This window comes from Leptinotarsa decemlineata, unplaced genomic scaffold, assembly GCF_025532065.1.
Source record: "Leptinotarsa decemlineata unplaced genomic scaffold, Ldec_3_MD MMD2_tig00000882_RagTag_RagTag, whole genome shotgun sequence".
Classification (NCBI taxonomy): Eukaryota; Metazoa; Arthropoda; class Insecta; order Coleoptera; family Chrysomelidae; genus Leptinotarsa; species Leptinotarsa decemlineata.
In genome coordinates, this window is record NW_027412556.1 from 21,341,582 (window position 1) to 21,363,851 (window position 22,270).

The 22,270-nt window shown below is 37.8% G+C and overlaps 1 protein-coding gene across 1 annotated transcript; it reads right to left on the minus strand.

The window, feature by feature from the left end:
- Positions 1 to 6,315: 6,315 nt before the first annotated feature.
- LOC111505286 (polygalacturonase) lies at positions 6,316 to 14,233 on the minus strand. The gene is made up of 4 exons (XM_023160063.2): positions 13,893 to 14,233; positions 10,858 to 11,069; positions 9,376 to 9,688; positions 6,316 to 6,628 (listed from the first exon to the last, which is right to left on the minus strand). The coding sequence occupies exons 1-4, from the start codon at positions 14,176 to 14,178 to the stop codon at positions 6,372 to 6,374; spliced, it is 1,068 nt and encodes a 355-aa protein (XP_023015831.2). The 5' UTR covers positions 14,179 to 14,233; the 3' UTR covers positions 6,316 to 6,371.
- Between the last annotated feature and the right edge of the window lie 8,037 nt (positions 14,234 to 22,270).

Sequence of the window (22,270 nt, forward strand, 5' to 3'; positions counted from 1 at the left end):
GTGGAACTGTTCTTTAGGAAATTTCCTCCTCTTTGAAGATCTTTTTTTCAAATTTCGAATATCTTTAGTATTTTCCGAAATATTTGCAAAAAACCATACCCACCTTTTTTTACTATATTGTTTATAACTTTTGCATTTTTCTCGAGCCCGTCTTGAAATTTTTCAAAATGTTGCTAGAGGTCATTCCGAATTGAATGAGCCCTAGATCATAATTTTCGGTGCCTTGGACAGAAGTTCCAAAAAAATTATTTTGTAACCCACACTATTATGTGACTGCGTGATATTCATCTTGAGGACTTCTACGATCCTAACGAAATACTTTATTAAGATTCGGTAGATATGTAATCCGCATTCTATGACGAGAACTGGAGGTACTTATTTCCACTTCGAGACAGATTCTTGCTGATTAGTCAAAGCCAATTCTGAGCTTCCAGTAATACTAATAGGTATTATATTCTAAAAAATAATAAAATGCATTTTTATAAGTAATAATATCATTACCACATGGATAGTTTTCTAATAACCATATAGTATGGTATGTGAACATTATTTCAAACATTTAAATCGGTATAGTAAACTATTGTAATATGTTATATTCAACACTTAGCAACTAACACTTGATTCATCTCCACTATTTGAATTCCTTGTTTAACCGCTCGATTCGCTTTCTAAATTCAACTGCTTTCTCTGGACGAGAAGTCGGCCTTTTATATCGGTAAAGGTTCATCGTAGAATTCTATAGTACTTGCTTAGTATTTCGCGGCGGTTTCAGACTGCATTCTTTCGCGGTGAGTCATGTATTCATTCGATGAATTAGCCGGCATATGGGTCACGGGCGGCTTCAGATTCGTTACATTGCCACCTTCTTAAAGACGTTTCGCCCCGAAATGTCATCCTTGGCGTGTGTCGATACCTGCAAGACTCCCCATATCTGCACTGTGAAGTTCGATGGAAGTAACACTCCACAGTCTTCATGCTCGATCGTGGAAGATGATTACCGCGTATCAAAATCTTTATGCCGCTGGATCTGAAGATCGTTTCCAACATGCTTCTCACAATTCTCCAATCCAGCCTGTCGAACCCAGAGGCTGATTTCGGGATTGCCAAGCCCACGAGATTCTGGTCGAGCATCGTGTCCCTCAGACTGGTAAGACTCCTCCAGACATCTTCATAGGCGGTTTCTCTCGATGATGCTTTTTGGTCATCAAGTATGAAATGTTTCTCTGACCCTTCTTCAACTGTAGCACTCCTCCGACTTCAGGATTCTGTTCTCGTAATGTTTGGAGCTGACCGAATTTCTTGTTGAATACCACAGCGATATCCATTGACATTTGGAGATCCTCTGCCACGTAGTGAGCTAGTGCGTAATCAACTGAAACCTAGAGAAAGTCTCGTGGTAATTCTTGAGTAACCCCATGTACGACTTTCTGTCCGTTCGAGTATAAAGACATGAACTTTCGGAACGTCATTTCATCCTCTGGTGGTCTAAGGGCACGAACTTGGTCGTGATTTCCGAAATGAGGAGTGAATCTATTGAAATGGACGACCCTAGGCTTTCATCGAGGTCATTAATTTTTTTCATGATTTTGTACAAACCTTCCCACGAGTTCCGCAATTTCGGTTATGAACCACGGCGTCGCTTAGAGTTGTACAGCCAAAATAGGTCACCGGTTTCGAATCATCCAGCATTTGCCTTGATGTCATAGGCCTTCTTCATCCTATCGCTGTAACTCTGGATGTTCAGACGGACTCGTTCATGGATGTCGTCGTTCATTTCCTGCCGAAGCTTTCTGACATAGTCTTTCCCCGCAGTGTTCTGCCCTGGTCCGAATGCAGCTCCAATGGGATACCAAATCGACATATCCACTCCTCTATCAGGACGTCAGCAACGGTAAAGGCTTCCTGGTTGGGCAGGGCATAGGCTTCCGCCCACTTACTGAAGAAGTCCATGGCTACCAGGATGTATTTGTTCCCATGATCGGACTCTGGGAACGGGCCGGTGATGTCGATGGCAATTCTCTCAACGGGACTACCCATGTTATACTGGCGCATTGGAGCTTTCGGTCTTATCCGAGGTCCGTTACCGGCAGCACATACAACACATTTTCTGCGCCAGTCCTTGACGTCGGCTTGGCAATTAATCCAGTTGAACCGTTGTTTTACTTTCTGGAGGGTCTTCGTCACTTTCAGATGTCCTCCAGTGACTCCATCTTGAATTTCTTCGAGCACCTCCCGTCGTCTCTTCCTGGGTACCACTGTCTGGCATTTTTTTTCTCCACCGTCTTCAGACTCCATCACCCGCACCAGAACCCCGTTTTCCAAGGTAAGGGACTTCTATTGGATCCAGTAGGACTTATCCGCTGGCGAATAACCTACAACCTCCTTCCACAATGGTTTTTGATTACTTTTGTTCCATACGATCCAAGCTCTGGATCTTTTTCTTGGTCTTTCTTGATCTTATTATCCTCCCAGTTATCGTCTACAGCTGTAGCTCTACAAATAGCAGCTTCCTTCTCTTCTGGTCATCGACAATGTGAGCAGTCATCGGGGCATGGTCTCCGTGACAGGGCATCTGCGTTTTTATGGCTAGTCCCAGCTCGATATTCTAATTCGAAGTCAAATTCTGGAAGTCTCCCAATCCAGCGCGCTACTTGGCCCCCGGAATTTTTGAACTGCAGAAGCCATTTGAGAGCTGCATGGTCCGTTTTCAACAGAAATCTTCTTCCATACACGTATTTTAAAAATGCTCTACACCTTTGACAACGGCCAACAGCTCTCGTCTGGTGACACAATAATTGCGCTCTGGTTTACTGAGCATTTCGCTGAATTAGTCAATAACTTTCTTCTGTCCATCCTGAATCTGAGAGAGGACTACTTCAAGTCCCACGTTGCTGGCGTCCGTATCTTAAATGAACTTTTCGTCCTGTAGGGGATAGCTCAAAACAGGAGCGTTGATCAAAGCTCTTTCCAACTTCTTGAATGAGTCTTGGCAATCCTTGGACAACTGGAACTGGATCTGTCCTTCTGTAAGTCGGGTCAATGGTTTGGAGATGTTGGCAAACCCCAGCATATATCTGCGGTAGTAGGTGCACAAACCAAACAAGGTCCGAAGCTAATGTATGTCTTTCGAGATGAGCCAATCCTTAACTGCTTTGATCTTTTATTTGTCTACCGCCACTCCTTCTCTAGAGATGATATGGCCAAGGTAACGGACTTCTTTCTGGAACAGATGGCATTTCTTGGGAATAAGTTTCAATCCAAAGCTCTTCAGACGCATGAATACATTGGTCGGACATTTCCAGTGTCGATTCTGTGCTGAACCACATTCGTTCTGCCGCCTTTTCCTTCCCCAATATCAGTGAGATGATAGTATGTCTTTGATGGAAATGTCAATCAACTTCTCCAACTCTTTAGGCAAGTGTTTGGCTTGGCTAACCGAACTGCGAACACTCCGTATCATAAACGAAATGAACTAACAGTGCCCCAGCATTGTTCCTTTCTTCAAGGTTACGGGAAAGTAGTTGACATTCATGACCCTGAACGGCACAACTTTATCAACACGCAACAGAGTCTTTCCCAGTGCGATTCTTTGTCCAATTTTCTCATCATGTATCTTGGGCTCGAACATAAACACCTTGCCACTGCTCGCACTTCCGTCCAAGCGAGCCCTCAGGATAGTTTCAGCTCTCAAAGTTACGCACACGTCTTCAGCCAGCAGAACCCTGATTATCTATTCGCTTCTTCCATGAAGCACCAGCTCTTCTTCGACGACACGTAGGAAGCCGTCTTGAAAATCCAGCTAGAATCCTTTGGAGTTCATTATGTCCATTCCAATAATCACATCGTCCTTGATGTCCGCCACCAATGCACGATGGTTCAATTCAGTACTGCCTAACACCAATTCAATTGGTAATTCTCCAAGTACAGTGGCTGGTTCCCCTGTTGCGGTGCGTAGCTTCCAAATTGACGGATAAATTCTTGTCGGTGTTTGGGCAAAGGTTGGCTCAAAAATGATTCTCATCGCACCTGTATCTAGCAGCATGGTGCAAGCCTGGTTGTTGATGAAGCCGTCAACGGAAACGCCTTTGTCTTGTCGTTGAAGAATGGTAATATATGCGTTTTTTTACGGGGGCTTACTGGATATAGGCCGACGATTGCCCCTTCTCATCGACCCCCTCTAGTTTTCCTAATTTGTTGTTGGTTCTTTGAATGCTGGACATTTGCTACATTTCGCTCAAGCAACACTTCTTTCATTACCTTTCTAATGGTGGCCGCAATATCAGTAAGCACCTGTCCATCTACCTCGATAGCTTGAACTTTGCTCTGGCTCTTGCTGGATTGTTTTGCAGCCACGAGATGTTTTGGATCTTTGAGAGTCAAGGCCTGCCTCGTTTCTTAGTCGTGAAGTCCGTCCAAGAATGCCTGAACTGCTAACCGCTCCATTACATTTTTCCTTATAGCAGGATATGCTAGACGAACCAATTGAGCAATGTTGGCTTCAAATTCTTGTAGAGATTCTCCTGATTTCTGACAGCGATTCTTCAGCTGTGAATGGTAAACGTGCTCTAGGTGTGCCTGTCCATACCGTAGCTCAAATGGCTTTATAAGTTGGTCATAGTCTTCCTGTTCTTGAGCCGTGAGGATTTGTGACATATTCATTGTTTCCCACGCAACACCATTGTTAATGCTACCGCCTTTTCTTCTGCATTCCATCCATTCGCTCTGGTCGTAGCTTCGAATTATCGGTGGTAATTTGCCCAAGGAGTTTTTCCGTCGAACTGGGGCAGTTTCATGTAGAGCTTTTCTGGTTCAGAACTGACTTTGACATCTTTCAGTTCCGAAATTGAGTTTTCGGTACCAGTTTCTGTGTTGTGGGCAGATTTAAAGATTTGGTTTTGCAAATTGCTAATTGTTTCCTTCATCTTGCTGATTTCTGCCTGATTTCTGCCTGAACTCCGCCTTTGATACCCTCTACTTTTGTGTTCATTTCCTTCCTGATTTCGTCTATCTCTATCTTGATGGTTCTATCCTTTCTTCGAGTAGACTCGCCACACTACAATGTTCTTCCTTCAAGCCTTCCGCATTTTCTAGAAGTTTGTCTCCCAAACTCTTCGAATTTTCCAAAAGCTTCTCCTCCAGGCACTCCGAATTTTGTTGAAGTTCATCTTTTAAACTCACCAAATTTTCGCAAACTCTTCGAATTTTCTAGAAATTCATCTTCCAAGCTTTTCAAATTTTCCAGGCTTACCGAATTTTACTGAAGTCTATCGAGTTTGCTCATTATTGAACTCAAATCACCATCAGAAACTTCGAATGAATATGTTTCGGGATCTTCTCCTGATTCCGTCAAGTTATCCCACAATCTCTTCTGGAGTACTGATATCTTTCCAGAACAATCTAGCGCTCTCTCCAATTCTTGCTTTAATTCGGCAACTTCCAAGTCTACTAGGCGCACTTTCCTGGAACACATGTAGTCTCTTATTGTCTATTTCACCGCAATACAAAGATTGTCCACCAGGCGCTCACAGATTCATTTTACAAATCCATTTCCGATCACCAATTGTAAAAAATTAAAGAATTAACTGTCTTAAACAAATTTATTTTTAACAATATTTCACTGTCACAAACCAATTTATATTCAACACTTAGCAACTAACGGTTAATTCATCTCCACTATTTGAACTCTTTGTTTAACCACTCGATTTGCTTCCTGAACTCAATTGCTCTCTCTGGACGAGAAGGCGGCCTTTCATATCGGTAAAGGTCCATCGTAAAATTCTGCAGTCTGTTCGGTACTCGTCTAGACTTTTCGTGGCGGTTTCGTGGCCTAGATGTGCTATTATTTCTAAAAAAGTGCTGACATTGAAATAATCTCAAAAATTGAGATTTTTCACATCAATACTAATCAAAGGATTATGTGTGATACATCAGTGAAGTTATCATTATTGAGGTTAACTCATGACGAATCATCCTTTTTTTCGGTGTTTATGAAAAACTAAAATTTATAATGGTTTCTCGACGATGAGAGGTGGTTTTGAAAATCTGTAAACACAATCTTATACATGAAGAAAAGTTATAATGGAAAGGGTTCCATCTGTTTTTCAATATCTTCCTAAATTAAGTCGGAATTAAGCTGAAATAAAGTTGACAACTTTCAGTTCTCGCCTATTTCCGGAACTTATCAAAATTCTCAAAAATTCAAATAAGGTCTCAAATGGTTGATTATTTCTGAATTCAAGCAACTTCATATCTCCATGCCCTCTCTATCTTGGGCACAAAGTTCTTACAGAATGAACAAAAGGAAAAAGAATGACAAAAAATAAAAACATTTATTCTGTTCAGAAATAATTTATTTTAAAAAGACAACTACTTCAGCAGTTAAATCCGGAAGGTGCATAGTTACAATAGCTTGGAGTCGAATTGCCTACGATATAGATGTCAGACCATTGCCAATTTGCACATCCAGTATCCCCACAAATTATTTGCACCGGTTTCGAGTCTTTACCGTTCATAGTTCCAGAGATGTTTGATATGATCAAATTAACAATTTTGATGTTATTTGCTGGAATGCCTGTACCTTCTCCATCTTTGTAGTCCTCTTGTATGTTTATACCAAAGTTAGTTATACCTTCAAAAGAAGTTAATCCATAGAAATATAGTCGGATGAATTATTAACGAATATTTTCGCAAACAAAAACTTGATATGTTAGGGTTTCATGGACAGTTCGGACATGAAAAGATCCCCCTCCTAACTTTTCAACAGTACAAAATTTACATCAGGAGAATACTGTTTAGTACTTCACAATGAAAAAAGCAATAGTGTACTCATCGCTGAAAGGGCACTATCAACTTATTTTGAAATCCTTGGGATACCTTATGCTTTATATTTTTTGACAATGATTCATTTAGAGAAATCTAGTCAGGCGTACTTGAGCAATTGATAGTTTTAAATCATTTTCAAGAACCTGCGAATAAACACTGAAAATCAGAATTTCGAAAAACAAATAAAATCTCTTCAGGTTTTTTGGATAAATGTTCAAAATGTTTATTATTCTGTTCCTGACAATGATGAAGTATTATTATGATATGTTTTTGAATTTATTTCTAGAAATGACCTTTTATTCTATCCCAAGTTCTATGCATGAATTCTGAAACAAACTGCAGTTGCAAATCGTATAAATTGGAATTTCACGTTTTCCTAGAAATTATCTGAAGGCATCATGTCAAGTGATCTAGCGGGTCCTAATGAGACACCACCACGTCTGCTCATTCACCGGTTTGGGTAATTAACAAACCCAAATGAGATGGAAAAGCTGCTAATCATACCCGGTGGATAGGTTAACGACATGACTCAGACTGGCCTGCTAAACCACCTGATATTACGCTCTTAGATTTTTATTCAGATTCGTGAAATCTGAAGTATACGTTATAGAACCGCACTCAATTTGAAAATTCATGAATAGGTTAGTGATTGCAACAAAATAACCTTCAAAACATTTCTCAATGCAAGGAACGAATTCTCAAGTTTGACAACAGAATATTGAAAATTCTGAATACTTATTGGGATGAATTGAAGTGAGTTATATATTTTCCATATTTGCCAAATTGCCAAAAGTAAATCAATATTAGATATAGAACTGAAACATCTATCAATCAAGCTATCACAAGTCCCCTTTAAAAATAAAAAAATTGTTAAAGCACGCTTGTCGACAAGTGATGTCATACCTTTTTTTATTGAAAACTACAAAAAAACTATCATCCCAACATTACCATTCCAAGTGATTCTTTCCATCCAAACAGTTATAAATTATCAGCCTACATGTTGCATGCCAGGATATATGATTTTCTTTTCAATGCCAAAGATAAAGTGGACAAGATGGAGAAATCTGGAGTTCATAAGCTGAAGTCTCCGGAGTGTTTATGTGGGACGATGTGGTCGAAATTTCTCAAAACGGTATGATGAACATGAAAAGTTCTTCAGTCTAGCTGAAAATGATTCGACATTTTCAAACCATTCATGGGATACGACCACAAGTTCTCATCTAAACGATACGGAAATTTTGCACTATGCAAAAAAAGCTTGCGAACTCAATTATTTGGAATCCTTGGAAATTCATGAGCATGTATTGCCGATGCAACCTGCTAAGTGATTAAATCGATCTAGTTTACTCACCGGTTTTCAAATTTGCATATCCACATCGTCAGAGGTAAACAAAATTCAGGTACTCAATTGAGTTAGGTACCTCAGTTATTATCTACAGTGGTGTTATAAAAATACAGGAAGTTTCATTTTTCATGATGATTTCATACCACGTAGTAACGCCTACATCCATCAATTAATTGTTCGACGTTGGTTTACGAAATTTCGTTCCGGAAATTTTAGCCTCGAAGATGAGCCCCGAAGTGGTCAACCTACAGTAATGTAGGATGAGGATTTAAGGGCCCTGGTGGAGACTGACCCATCATAAATGGTGCGAGGGATGGCGAAAGAACTGGGCGTCAGCTCTCATGCAGTTTTTATGGTTTTGAACGTATTGGAAAAGTAAAAAGGCTTTGTGACTGTATGCACCACGATTTGAACGTTTGATCGCAATTGTCACGTTTTAATGTATGTTCTTCTTGCTCCTCGGAAACGTCGAATTTTTTGAATCCTGAGTACACAATTTTTGTATTGACGAAATTATTCGACTTGTGTTAAGTTGCCAAAAGTGCATTTATTCTTATGACGCTTATTTCGCTCGAATTGAATACGTATTCACCGAGATATTACAGTTCGAAGTTAACTCATAAAAACGGTCAAAACTTTTGAAACAACCCAATATTTAATTCAATACCGGATCAAGATAGTGGGTTTGTACTACGAATATGGAAAATCTGCAAGGGGTACTGATCGTATATTCAATGGGAATAAATATGTATAGAGACTATTACATGAATTCGTGGCAACTGATAACAGACAATATGACTAAAAATAGTCAATAATGGTGATTTCAATGTTCTAGGCCATTTTGCCTCGATGAAAAAATACGCAGTCTTCGACTGAGTCGTACAATCGTTTTCAGAATCTTTCATCGACAGTAGCGAAAATAGTTCATGTATTGAATGAAGAAGATTTCAGCAGGAGAAAAATGTACTTCACATCTGAATGGGCAGGTTCATCGTCCAAATTCCTGATACTATACTGATTCGAATCCCAATTAGGCCCGCTAAATGCACATCTGATATCCCCAACAATTGAATGTTTTAGCAAAAATTCTGTGTTATCATATTATTTCAACTCACTGAATAATCAAATCATGCCAAGCATCAACAACTGACAAGTTCAATTTATTTATTTCAATGAAGTAATTATGGAAGAGTTGAGTTCGAAATTACCTTCCAATTTGATGTTTTTATACGTAATATTACTAATTACAGTTTCTCCGCCATTAGTGTGCGTTTTAACGTGTAGTCCATTGGCTGAATTTCTCACAATACTATCGCTGTACGTAACATTATCCACTGGATTCCTGGTCACCGAAATACTCAACCCATGGCCACCGGAGCAATCCATATTCCTGATTGAGATATTTGACGCTGCATTAATAGATACACAGTCGTCTTGGTTTTTCACAGTGCAATTTTTTATGATCGTGTTGGTCACGAAACCAAGGTTGAAACCATCAGTATTGTGTCCTGTAAAATTATTCTAAAAAAATATGAGTTTTGCTGTAATTCATGAAATGACACAATTCTGGTATGAAGAAGGTGCTTTAAACCGATTCGTTAAAATAGGGAACTCAATGAAACTGTTATTTATTCATTCATGTAGTCAATTTCTTAGAGTTTATTAGGCAGTATGTTATAGTGAAAGTAGGCTGTCCGAAGCAGCACATACGAATCCAAGCTAAAAAATCAATGGCTGACGAGATTCGTCCTATGTCTTCGACTGCAAGGCAACTAGATAATAACCAAAGCCCGACCACGTCGCATTTATGTTCCAATACCAGACAGGGCTGTTTCGAGCCACGCAAGGTATCATCAATGGTGCTAGGTCGAACCACAAATTCATTGCTGGGTTCAATGGTTCTTGAAAGGCAAGCTCGAGTAAACAAGTGAAACCTGCAGTGAAAGCCAGAGGACGAATCTCACTGGCGTTCGATGTCGAAGCTTGATTTTGCTACTGACCATTTGGAGAGGCTCGTTTATGTCTGATCTTAGAAGATTTAGTTCTCTCTCGATCCAATTGATGGCATTTCCGTAAAGGCATATGCCATCGCACCCTTTTACTCAGACAGTTGAATCCAGCAATTCATTCGCTGTGCAGCCCAGAAATACTGATGATACCAATGGCCGCTCTAAACACTGATATCGGGTGTTAGATCGTAAATGCATTGTGTTTTGGTTTTCAACTAGTTGAAGTGATAGATAGAGGACGAATTTCGTCGGCGGTCGATGTTGAAGCTTGGCTTTGCAAATGATCACCTTGAGCAGCATCATTCATCTTTGATTCTCGAAGATTTCTATGATTTTTTCACGAACATTATCACATGATCAATATACTGCAAATACAATGATCACCAGAATAGTTTTTTAATTAAAATGAGAAAAATGGGATCATTATCATCACTTTTAATTGATAGTAATCGATTATTATATCCAAATGCAGAACAAAGTGATACTTGGTTACAATGAACAGCACAAATGAACATCTGTACATATTTACAACACACATTTGTAGTTTCGGATACATGGCTTCCTACATTTGTTCTGTTTCTTTCCAACAAAATGTTGCCAGTCGTTGCAATTGGCCAGAGCGTTCTAATGATGAAACAAAAAGTTCATTTGCGCTTTGTACATGCATTCTCTTATACTAACCTTATTGCCATCAGATACATCAATATCTATTTCAGATATAGTAACGTTGTCACTATTTCTGAGGTAAAAACAATGATTTGGGCAGTTCCGTAAATGAAGATTCTGGAATACTGAATCATTAGAAGCGACTATGTTAACTAATTGTGGTTTAGTTAATCCTTTATCGCCCAAATGATCCCAGTAGAGTTCTCCTTTTCCATCAATCACAGAGCCTGTGAAAATACTTGATTATTGTTTAGCTTTCATTCATATCATTATAATATAATAGTACATTGAAATAACTTCACTAAGGTTTCAATTGTTCATCAAACTATTACTACTGTGAATTCCTGTCATTGAATATTGTGACCTTACTTGAATGTAAAGACCGGCAGAACCGGTCAGGTTTCATTCATTTTCAAACAGACCCAATTCAACTTTTCCGAATGGAACAAATTCTATTTGTATGAAATGATTCAACATTTCACTACATATTTTATCAGAGGTATACTATATGAAAAACTGATATTTCACAAACAAACCAAGTTTTAGTAATGGTTGTAACCACAAAAAAAATTATTTTCCTACGTTCTCTTTCTCAAATTTGTTTTTCGGATATTCAAACTAATCGCTAGTAGGTACATTAGCATTTTTCATACCAGTTATCCATATCAGTTATCCATGACTGACGAAATTTGTCAATAACGCCATGAGTTGAAGTTTCTTTCGCGTGTAGATTGAATCATTTTCATTATGAATTGGAAGATATGGTGCAAATGCTCTATGTTTTGGGGTATTGTGACGGAAACTACGTCCTTGCATCAAGGATTTACAAAGTGAAGTTTCTCGAAAGAAGACAACCGATGAAAGGGCATTTCAGGCTCTAAAAAAAAAGATTTGAAAGAAGTGATAATGTCAATCATGAGAAGGTTGAACGTGTCTGCCCTGAAACAAATGAAGAGAATAGATTTCAAAATTCACTTCACCTTGTTGAAAAACTCCATGTAAGTACCCGAGACCTGAGAAGGGAATTAGGATTTTCTCAAACCAGCGTATCTCGAATGATAAGAGCAAGCAAAGTTGATCCTTTCCACATGCAAATGATGCAAGAGTTAAGAGAAAGAGATTTTGAAAAACGAGTTCAATTTTGCCGATAGGGCTTGAAAAAGATCAAAGCATTATGCAATGAAAAATCCTCATTTTGTTCGTTGCCTGAACCATCAACAGCGTTGGTCACTGAATGTTTTGGATGGAATTTTCGGAAAAAAAGTTATCGGTCTATATTTTTTGGATACGCATCTCACTGGAAGAAAATATGTAAGATTTCTTCGTCAGCAGTTTTCGAATTCATTGGACGGGGTTCCATATGTAACAAGACTTAGAATGTGGCTACAACAAGACAACCATGACATTTTAATACTGAGGTACGGGAATACCTCAACGATCATTTCAGTCAAAAATGGATAGGTAGGGTTGGGCCGGTGGCGTGGCCACCCAGATCACCTGACCGGACTAAAATGGATTTTTTATGGGGGTATATCGAATGGATTTTCCACCAAACTCCTTCAACATCTATAGAAGATATGAACGGAGAATCACTAGAGCTTTCAGGTAAATCTCAGAGGATATGCTGGAACATGTAGAAAATTCAACATGATATGTTGCAGATAACGGTCGCTTTTTGAACATCTTTTGGACTCCACTATTCGAAAAAAAAATTAGGCGTTATTATTCATATTGAAAAAATGTTGGGTAAGTGAACGTAAATAAATGAATTTTTTGTGGTTACAACAAATAATAAAACTGGGTATAATTTGTAAGATATCTTTTTTCCGTGAAAAATACCTGCGGAATGTAGTGAAATGTTGAAACATTTCATACAAATGAAAAAATATAGGGTTTTCTATTTGAAAAAGTTCAATTAAATCTATTACTGGAGTTTTTCCCAACACCAAATCGTTATTTTTAACACCTCAACACGTATTTCGATCACCAAGTGATCATCTTCAAGAGGAAGATTGAAAATTGCTACTTTAATCTTCCTCTTGAAGATGATCACTTGGTGATCGAAACAAGTGCCGAGTTGTTAAAAATAACGATTTCGTGATGGGAAAAAAACTGCAGTAATATTCATTATTACACCAAAGGTTCCAAACAGTGCATCATAAGTTGATTATGTCTGTTTGGAAATGTACAAAACTTGATCAGTTTTACCGAACACCCTATATATTATTTTCGAAAATTGAGATTTTTGAAATTATCAAAGTGATGTTGACTATATCTGAAAATTATCTACTCAATGGCTGTAAACATGTGCGTGGTGAATTAAAAACATATTTTCTGCAAAATAGGTTTTTCTGGAATAACTTGGCAATGTCGCAATGGAAATTCGAAAATAAAAATTCTTAGTGAAATATGGAATTGAATAACGTATTCATATACTGGGTGTTCCTTTTGAAAAAATGTAACTTTGGTTGGCCACGCTCTGCTGAATCACCCAGTATGCGATAAAATAATATAGAAAATAGTACTCATCGATGTGACTGCGAAAAATATTGAGCAATTCAAAAAATTATTTTCCTTGATAGCAATGGACCAAGGGAATTTTGTTGACCCACCCTGTATATTTAGTTTGTATGAAATTCACAAATATAACCTATCATTAACAAATATTATCTGACCCTTTTTTTTCAATAATTTACCTAGGGGTTGCTATTGCAACCGATATGGAAAATTTGGTGAGTAGTGCAAAAACAAAGACCTGTGTGCCATCTCTAAATTTAGGGCTTGCATTAAAAATATCGAATTGTCAACTATGCGGTTGAAAATCACTTCAAAAAGTTATCAAAGAGCGATATATTCATTCTTCACGTGATAACTCACCTCTCCTTCCCGCAACATAAAATTTGGCAAAATCAAGCGAAAATTAAAACTTGTCAACAATCATTATCGCATCCTATGCGGTTCAGTTACACTCTTTCTGTGTTCTTTATACAAAAAACTTTCAACATTTCATACTCCGGAATATTCTCCCAGACTATGAACTGTGAACTCACCTTTTGTTCCTTTAACCGTGATTCCGTCTCCTTTGAATTCTAATAAAGGTCCTTTCCAAGCCTGAAACTGGAAAGTGATGGTACCTTCAAGAGTCACGACTGAGTTCTTCTTCAAATTGAATTCCAGTGTGTTCCCAGCAGGAACGGTGACATTGAAAACAGTTATTTCTGAACATTGTTGTAAAACGGACGACACTTCTTCAAAATTGTGAATTGTACAATTTTTCGAGCTTGTAAAACTGAGGATGGAAGCAACCAATGTCGTGAATACCACCAAAGCGTACATTATGAATACACAGTCATCATAGATGATCTTTAGATAATGTTTCACTGTACAATTCTTGAGAAAAATAATATTTATCAGTCCAAAATCACTTGTGATTATCATGAAATAAAGGAAATATCACGAGTTAATTATCTTTTTATTGATAGATTAGTTACTTTGAATTTTACTGGTTGATTTCTAGATTCCCCTTTTCGGAATAATGGATATCTGTTAGGAATCATGCAAAACAAATTATATTTCCACCAGGAGGAAAACTGAAAGTTAATAATCATTTTTCATTTGTTCATGAATGAGTCAATGAGGATGGCGTTTTTGTAAGGGGGATAACATCTTTTCACTAAGGCTTTTCCTTCAGGGACTGTTGAGTCCAATTAGACATTCAAGATTCAGACCAGTGATGAGACCTATGGCAGGTTGAAAAAGCACCGTCTGGTATTGGATCACGAATTATTTAGTATTTGGGCCCTGGTTTCGATGAAAGACCAACAAGTTCGTTATAATATTTCGAAACTCATGTGGATAGCTGCCAAACATACGAAACAAAATATGTATTTTGGTTCCGGAATAGATTGAGTATGAATATCTGCCATCATCTCAGATCTTTGAATATACGGGGTATTTACCAACTGTGTGAGATATTTTTCATGTTCAATCTGTATATTCAGATTTGGCAAGTTGTCATTTTGAGTACTTTGAGAAGTTAGAAGTTGTCAGTTGATCGTGTACAATTTTTGATCATTCTGATCGTAATCCGTAACTGTTTTGCAGCAATAAAAGTTTCTGAACGATTTTCGAAACCGTGTTTCAGTTAAAATCAAAATATATTAGATTCGGTTAGCTTGCTCTAACGAATCAGTGACATTGTAGCGACCGTGAAAGGACTTTCATTGATTCACGAGTTTTAAGGGCACACGTAGACTACATATTTGGAATTGGCCGATAGTTTAGTTGGTTGCTTGATTAACACATGAAAATATATAAATGCGTAGACTCATCGATTTGAAATCGGCCGATAAAAAAGTTGAATAGACCATCTCATTCCTTTTCAATTGAAAAGTCGGCCAACTACTTAATCAGTACGAGATAGTACGGTAAGGCGCAGACTTGCCGACTGTTCAATCGGATTAACGGTCAGTTGTCATGTTGTCTTCTAACGCGATCGAAACTATCATCGAATAGATAGAGAAGCATGAAGGAATATTCGGATGCAAATGCCAAAAAACAATTATTGAAGGAAGTATGTGAAGTAGTTATTCCTAAATGGAACCAACTTAATGTCGAGGAGAACAATGATTAGTTCTGGATTACATTGTCTCGGGTGCTCACGATGTAACGTACTTTCGAACTGGTTAGCGTAATCTGCGCATCGACCACCAATCATACTGTTTTATCGGTAAATGTGTGAGGACACAGCCCGATCCAACTAAACTGTCGGCCGATTTTTAAGTTTGTAGTCTGCGTGTGCCCTAACGATTCTATACTAATAAGCATTCAACTAAACTATCGGCCGATAAAAAATCTGTAGTGTGCGCTTGCCATGAAACGTAGGACGCGATCAATTTGTATTTTACGATAAAACCCATTCAATGATTACCGTTAACACATATTTTATCGTGAGAGCAATACAAGAAGTAAAGTTCTTCGCATGGTTCTTTCGAAATTCAGAAATGAGCTGGAACAAAAAATAACGACAGAAGGAACGAAACCGCAGGATATTGAAGTACAGTGGGATCTTCTACAAGAAATATATGAATCTTCTCAAGAAGTCAACAAGAAAGTCTTCGATTCTCTTTTGGAAGCGAATGCTTCGGAAGATGAATTATAAGCAGACATGAATTCATGTGACAGATATGCGAAAAGATTCAAGGTATTGAAAGAGAGATTGGCTTTCCTTCTGAAGGCAATTTTGAAAAATGCATGATGATTGTGATATAGATGCCGCTGATAAATTTCATTACTTGTTCCAAGCCACTGTTTCAAATAGTAGGGCTAGAAAATCAGTAGAAAGTTTTCCTTCGAATGCTGACAATTATCAAAATGTCATTGATAGTTTGAAATCTCGTTCCGGCAGGGAGGATCTTCAGATTGAAGTATATGTACGAGAACTTTTGAAACTCGTTTTGAATGATGCCATGTCGGTGAAGAAATTAGGTCTCACTGATCTATACGATAGAATCGAGACACAATTGCGGTCACTCAAGACTCTAGGAGTTAGCAGTGAAAATTGTGCTGCACTGCTGTTTCCTTTAATAGAATCGTGTTTGCCAGAGGATTTGCTGAGGGTATGACAGCTTTTGTAGGGAAGATTCAAATTTTAGTTTTTCTAAAATCTAATCTAATCTAAAAATCATATATATATATATATATATATATATATATATATATATATATATATATATATATATATATATATATATATATATATATATATATGATCAGGAACAGTTTTGAGGGCGTCGATAAGGATTTTGAAATTTACCTTAGGGCTGGTTTGGTAGAGCTCAATTTCCTTATGTCCCCACGGTAATGTTTTTGTAGTATTAGGGATGATGAATCGCTTATCATCCTCATATGTTAACACAACTTTATTACACATTAGAGTATACACATCATGTAACTCACTTTGAAAAGTGCTCATCTCACGCAATATGGCACCACCTGATTCGACAATTATGTTTCTATCATTAAGTGACATTTGATTTTGTATGACCGACTTTTTTATCCCTTTTGCCTTCTTCAATTCATCACTAACGGACTTGACATAATATTTTTTTGCCCCGGTACCATAAAAACTGATAATTGGATCATTAGGAAATTCGTTTTTCAGCTTTCCCAATATTGGTTCAGTTATAGGCATAGCAAACTGATTTCCAACTTTGTAGTTGGATGTATCGAATTTTTCCATATTTTCCCTCATGAAATCATGAAAGTTCTTCGTGAAAATTTAAAAAATGAGAGAGTCGGTGTCGGTGTAGAGGAGGAAAGCATTTGACCCAAAATGTTTTTTTATGAATTTGTAAAAAACTCATACATAACTTTTTTAGATGAATCACGAATACCGAGATATAGGGGTTTATTGTGATTCATTTTCACTTTACCCATATGAATGGCGACAAAGTCCTCTGAGAAAACTGAGAGTGTTATAAAATTTGGTCGAGCGATGAGAGAATTCGCCCCAGCGGCACGCCTTATAGACTCCCAATGAGTCACAAGCCGGAGGACATCTCTATTATCATCTACGTTCTCCATTGTTTTTCCAAAGAAAGCATTTGTTCTTGTCTTGAAAATAATTTTATGGTGAATATTTGTAGCTTGATTTCTCATTAGGGTATTCAGGTCTACATATTTATTCAACCTTGGTGATTAATTGAATGAGAGAACTCTTTGAGTCCGCATCACTATCTGTCCATTTTCAATTGCCTGCCTCAAAGCCCTATAATGAACAATGTATTCGATCTCATCATTCAGATTAGGTAATAATTTGGGTATTTGTGAATTTGAACCGAGTGAAATTATGCTCTATAGAAGGAATGGTAGATCCGAATGCGCATCGTGAAGTTCTTCAGGGTGATGGACATCTACTTCCATAACATAACCCTTAGGACCATCGTCTGGAACACCCATGATATCTAGTTGAAGAATTTCTTGTTCGGATAGCCATGAAAACCCACTTATCGGTAATGGTTGAGACATACTGTGACCATAGAGGTTCGTAGTGTCCAAATAAGTGATGAATAATGATGCCTCATCATCATCATAATCTGGCAGAAAACGATTATTAGCAATATGCTTCCTTTCAGAACACTGACTAATATCCCCACGAATACCCTTTTGGAAAAGAGTTATCATATCAATATCCGTGACCAATTCCAGCTCTACACCGACGTATTTGAGCATGGCATCCTAAGAATGGCCGGGAGAAGTAAAATAGTGGGCTGGATCTAATTCATATTTATCCAGACATATATTACGGAAATTTTCGATAATATCCCATAAAATCAATACATTGGATTTAAAATAGGTACAGATCTGAATAGTCTTCTAACGTTTCGCACTCGAACAAGGACCATACACGGTTTGCCCTCTGATAATCATCGTCAGATTTAGGTTTCCCGTTCGATTGATCATAAAAATTGGATTTTGATGGTAGCTCTGTACAATCTAACGGGGTCAAATCTTTGACGAAACTGTAGGGAAAAACTCCTTATCAAACTGTCTCATCAAAATAAATTTTTCATTTTCCTGAAAACACTTTCGTGTTTCATAACATTTCTCATCTGACAAGCTCTCCCCTAACTGCTGCAGTGACGGCGTCATGAATCTGAAGCTGTTGATGAATCTCAGCTTCAGGAATTGTTTTTTCAATCTACCAAATTTATCTATTGTGGTACCCATCAATAGATGTTCAGTGAATGAAATGTAATTTTCCTTTGTGTGACAGATAACATCCACCTTGTTTTTATCATAGTGCATAACTCTTTTATGAATAAGTGGCTGTCATAGCCGCTCAAATTATGGAAAATTATTGGAACAAAATTCGGTAACTTGTAATTCAAATTACATCGAGAATGTGCAGCTCCATATCTTTTCCTTCCTGTCAAGTGACAATGATCTCTCACTCTGACATTACACAATTCGAAGGGTTTCTCACAAATACCGCAAATACCAGCAGTTTAAATTCATTCTTCTCTGATGCTGTTAATGGCTTCATTGGCACAATACCCATGAACATTGACTGAACAATCATTCATATTCTCAAATTTTGGAATATCACGTAATTTCATTGGAAAATATATGCCTTCAACATTAAGTACATCTCTGAAGTCTGGATATGATCCTACTTCAGAAGTTCTCGAATGGGTCGCAGAGCGGATGTCACCGCTCAAGCGAAGCAAAAATGATCTTCATTTCTCACACTAACTACTGCCCTCTTCAAAGCGATGAATTCTGAAAGTTAGATGTAGAAGGATCCACTGAGAGGACTATACAGGGTGGGGCACCGAAAACGAAACAGATCGAATATCTTCAAAACACATGTGTTGTGAGAAAAATGCGAAAACACGTCGATTTTGAATCCGAAGGGGACATTTTCCTACCATGACCTCAACTGTCATATCTCTTCCCCCACCCCTCGGTTACTATCACCCAAACAATTTGAATAGGAAAAGTAGTAAGTGTGACACATCGTTAAGAAGGTAATTTCATAAGGAATTTAGTCATGTCAATTTCAGCGACCTAACTTTCGATTTTTTCGCCTTCTTGCGGGAAAAAAATGTTCCGTATTCCAAATTATGATACTTCATTCGCAAGCTAATCTGACATAAATTCGGTGACAATGCATTATGGAGTTTTTCCAGGAAAAAAAACAAGATGGTGGCTTCACAATGGTGGAAATGATTTGCAATTATGGTACGATTTGATTCAAAATTGATAAGTGGTGGTTTTCAGGGTCGGAAATTATTAATTGTTTTTCAATGCAAAAAATCAGGATAGGGTAGAAATAACTGAATATTATTTCAAAAATAATGAAAGTGCTAACAAAGCCAGTAGAATTTTCAATGAGCAACAGCCAAACAAAAACGTTCATCATAAATACGTTTTGGAACTAATTTCAAAATTTTCACAAACTGGATCTGTGGCAAATGGAACACGTCAAATTGAAAACCCAGTTAGAAACAAAGCAGTGGAGGTAGCAGTTTTAGGACAGGTTGATGCGGATCCAACTCTTATCTGGAGTAAGTCGACATACCACCGACCGGGCGAATTTTCCACCCATACAAAATTAAACTGGTTCAGGAACTTAACGAAAACGACTTCGATCGTCGAATACATTTTTGTGAAATCATGAGTGAATGTGCTATACAAGATCCAAATTTCGTTTTCGATATATGTTTCTTGGATGAATGCAGTTTTTATCTCAACGGGATTGTCAATCGACATAATTGTCGGTACTGGTCAGATTGCAATCCAAGAGTCTTTTACTAAGTACATACGCAATCCCCACAAAAATTAAATGTTTGGTCTGAAATATTTGGCAATCGTATGATTGGTCCATTTTTTCTACCAGGTAATTTGACTGGGGATAAGTATTTGGAATTACTCGAAGATACCGTTGATCCAACGTTAACGGACATGATAAAAAAACGATAAGAAATACCTTGAGGATCGCCTAATATTCAAACAGGATGGAACTCCTTCACATTTTGCTGTAGCGGTTCGTCAGTACCTGGATAAAAGATTTCACAGACAATGCATTGGAAGAAGAGGATGCATTGAATGCCCCTCCCCCCCCCGATCACCAAATTTATCCCCCTTAGATTACTTTTTGTGGGGCCATTTGAAAAGTAAAATATACGCCATCACCACCACCAGGTTCGTCAGCAGAGTTACGTCAACGTATTATTAGCGAATGTCGTCAAATAACCCCAGACATGATTCAAAACGTCTTTTTTCGTGAATTATTCACATTACCTCCCAAATAAAATGTGAAATTTGAAAACGAAACAGTTGTTTTTCCTGCAATAGAGCGCCAAAATGAAAAGTTGAGTAGCGAACACTCACATATCTGAATTCCTTATGGAATTACCATTTCAATGCTATGTCACCCTTAGTACTTTCCCTAATCAAATTGTATGAGTGAACAAGGGGTGGGGGGAGAAGTATGACAGTTGAATTAACGATAAGATTTGTCCCCCTTGGATTGAAAATTGACGTGTTTTTGTATTATGTTCACAACACATGTGTTTTGAAGAATTCGTTTTTGGTGTCGGGTTAAATCGAACCATAATTACAAATTTCGTCCGCCATTTTGGAGCCACCATCTTGATTTTTTGCATTGAAAAACAATTCATAATTTTCGACCCTGAAAACCACCATTCATCAATTTTGAATCAAATCGAACCATAATTGCAAATCTTGTCCGCCATTGTGAAGCCGACATCTTGTTTTTTTCCCCTAAAAAAACTTCATAATGTATCGTCACCGATTTTATGTCAAATGAGCTTGCGAATGAAGTATTATAATTTGGAATACGGAACAGTTATTTTCCCGCAGGAAGGCGCCAAAATCGAAAGTAAGGTAGCTAAAATTGACGTGGCTGAATTCTTTATGAAATTACCTTTTTAACGATGTCACACTTACTACTTTCCCTATTCTAATTGTTTGGGTGATAGTCACCGAGGGGTGGGGGAAGATATATGACAGTTGAGGTTATGATAGGAAGATATCCCCCTTGGATTACAAGTCGACATAATTTTGCATCTGTGTCAGAACACATGTGTTTTGAAGATATTCGATCTGTTTCGTTTTTGGTGCCCCACCCTGTATTTGTTGATGTTTACTTCGATAAAAACAACTTTCACCAGAGCTCAACTTGTGAACACATCATTCGTTTTATGACTGAAATCTCTTTCACATTCATGAAGATAATATACCGTAATCACGTTCTTCAAATTCCACAGCCTTTGCAGTAATAGCGGAGCCAAAGCGGGGTTTTCGGCATTTACTAAAGCGCGGCAGATTAATAAACAGGAGGATACCTTGTAGCCGCTTAAGTACCTCCACCAAATATGAGCCCCATATATAAGGCAGCCCGTGAAGGATAAAGGATCAGATTAGTAAAAAAAATTGATCATCAGAAATTCTCGAGCACTTCAGATTAAGGTAGCGTGAATTAATTACCTGTTAAAAAGTGTATATTCCAGTAATCTGACAATTTGGGAGTGACGTAAAGAAAGGAGAGGGCAGCAAAGTTGTAAAAAAATAACGTCATTTCGACATTCTAGAGCGTAGCTATTTTTTTTTATTCTGAAAGAAATAATTCAAGGATAACGAAAAATATATAATCTGATGATTTCCGCAAGCCGAAATAACAAAAATTCGTCGATAAAGTTCAATGCGTGCAGCTGTGTGATACCTATAGTTCCCTCCCCGGGTTTCTATTCTTGTATTCTCTATTTACTTTTTCTCTATCTATTACTCTCTCACTCCGTCCCCACTCTGAATTCTGTTGCCATGACATCATTACAGCTGATCACAGAGACTCGTTTGTGATGAAGATGGAGATGATGATCAATTAATCGATTAATTGATG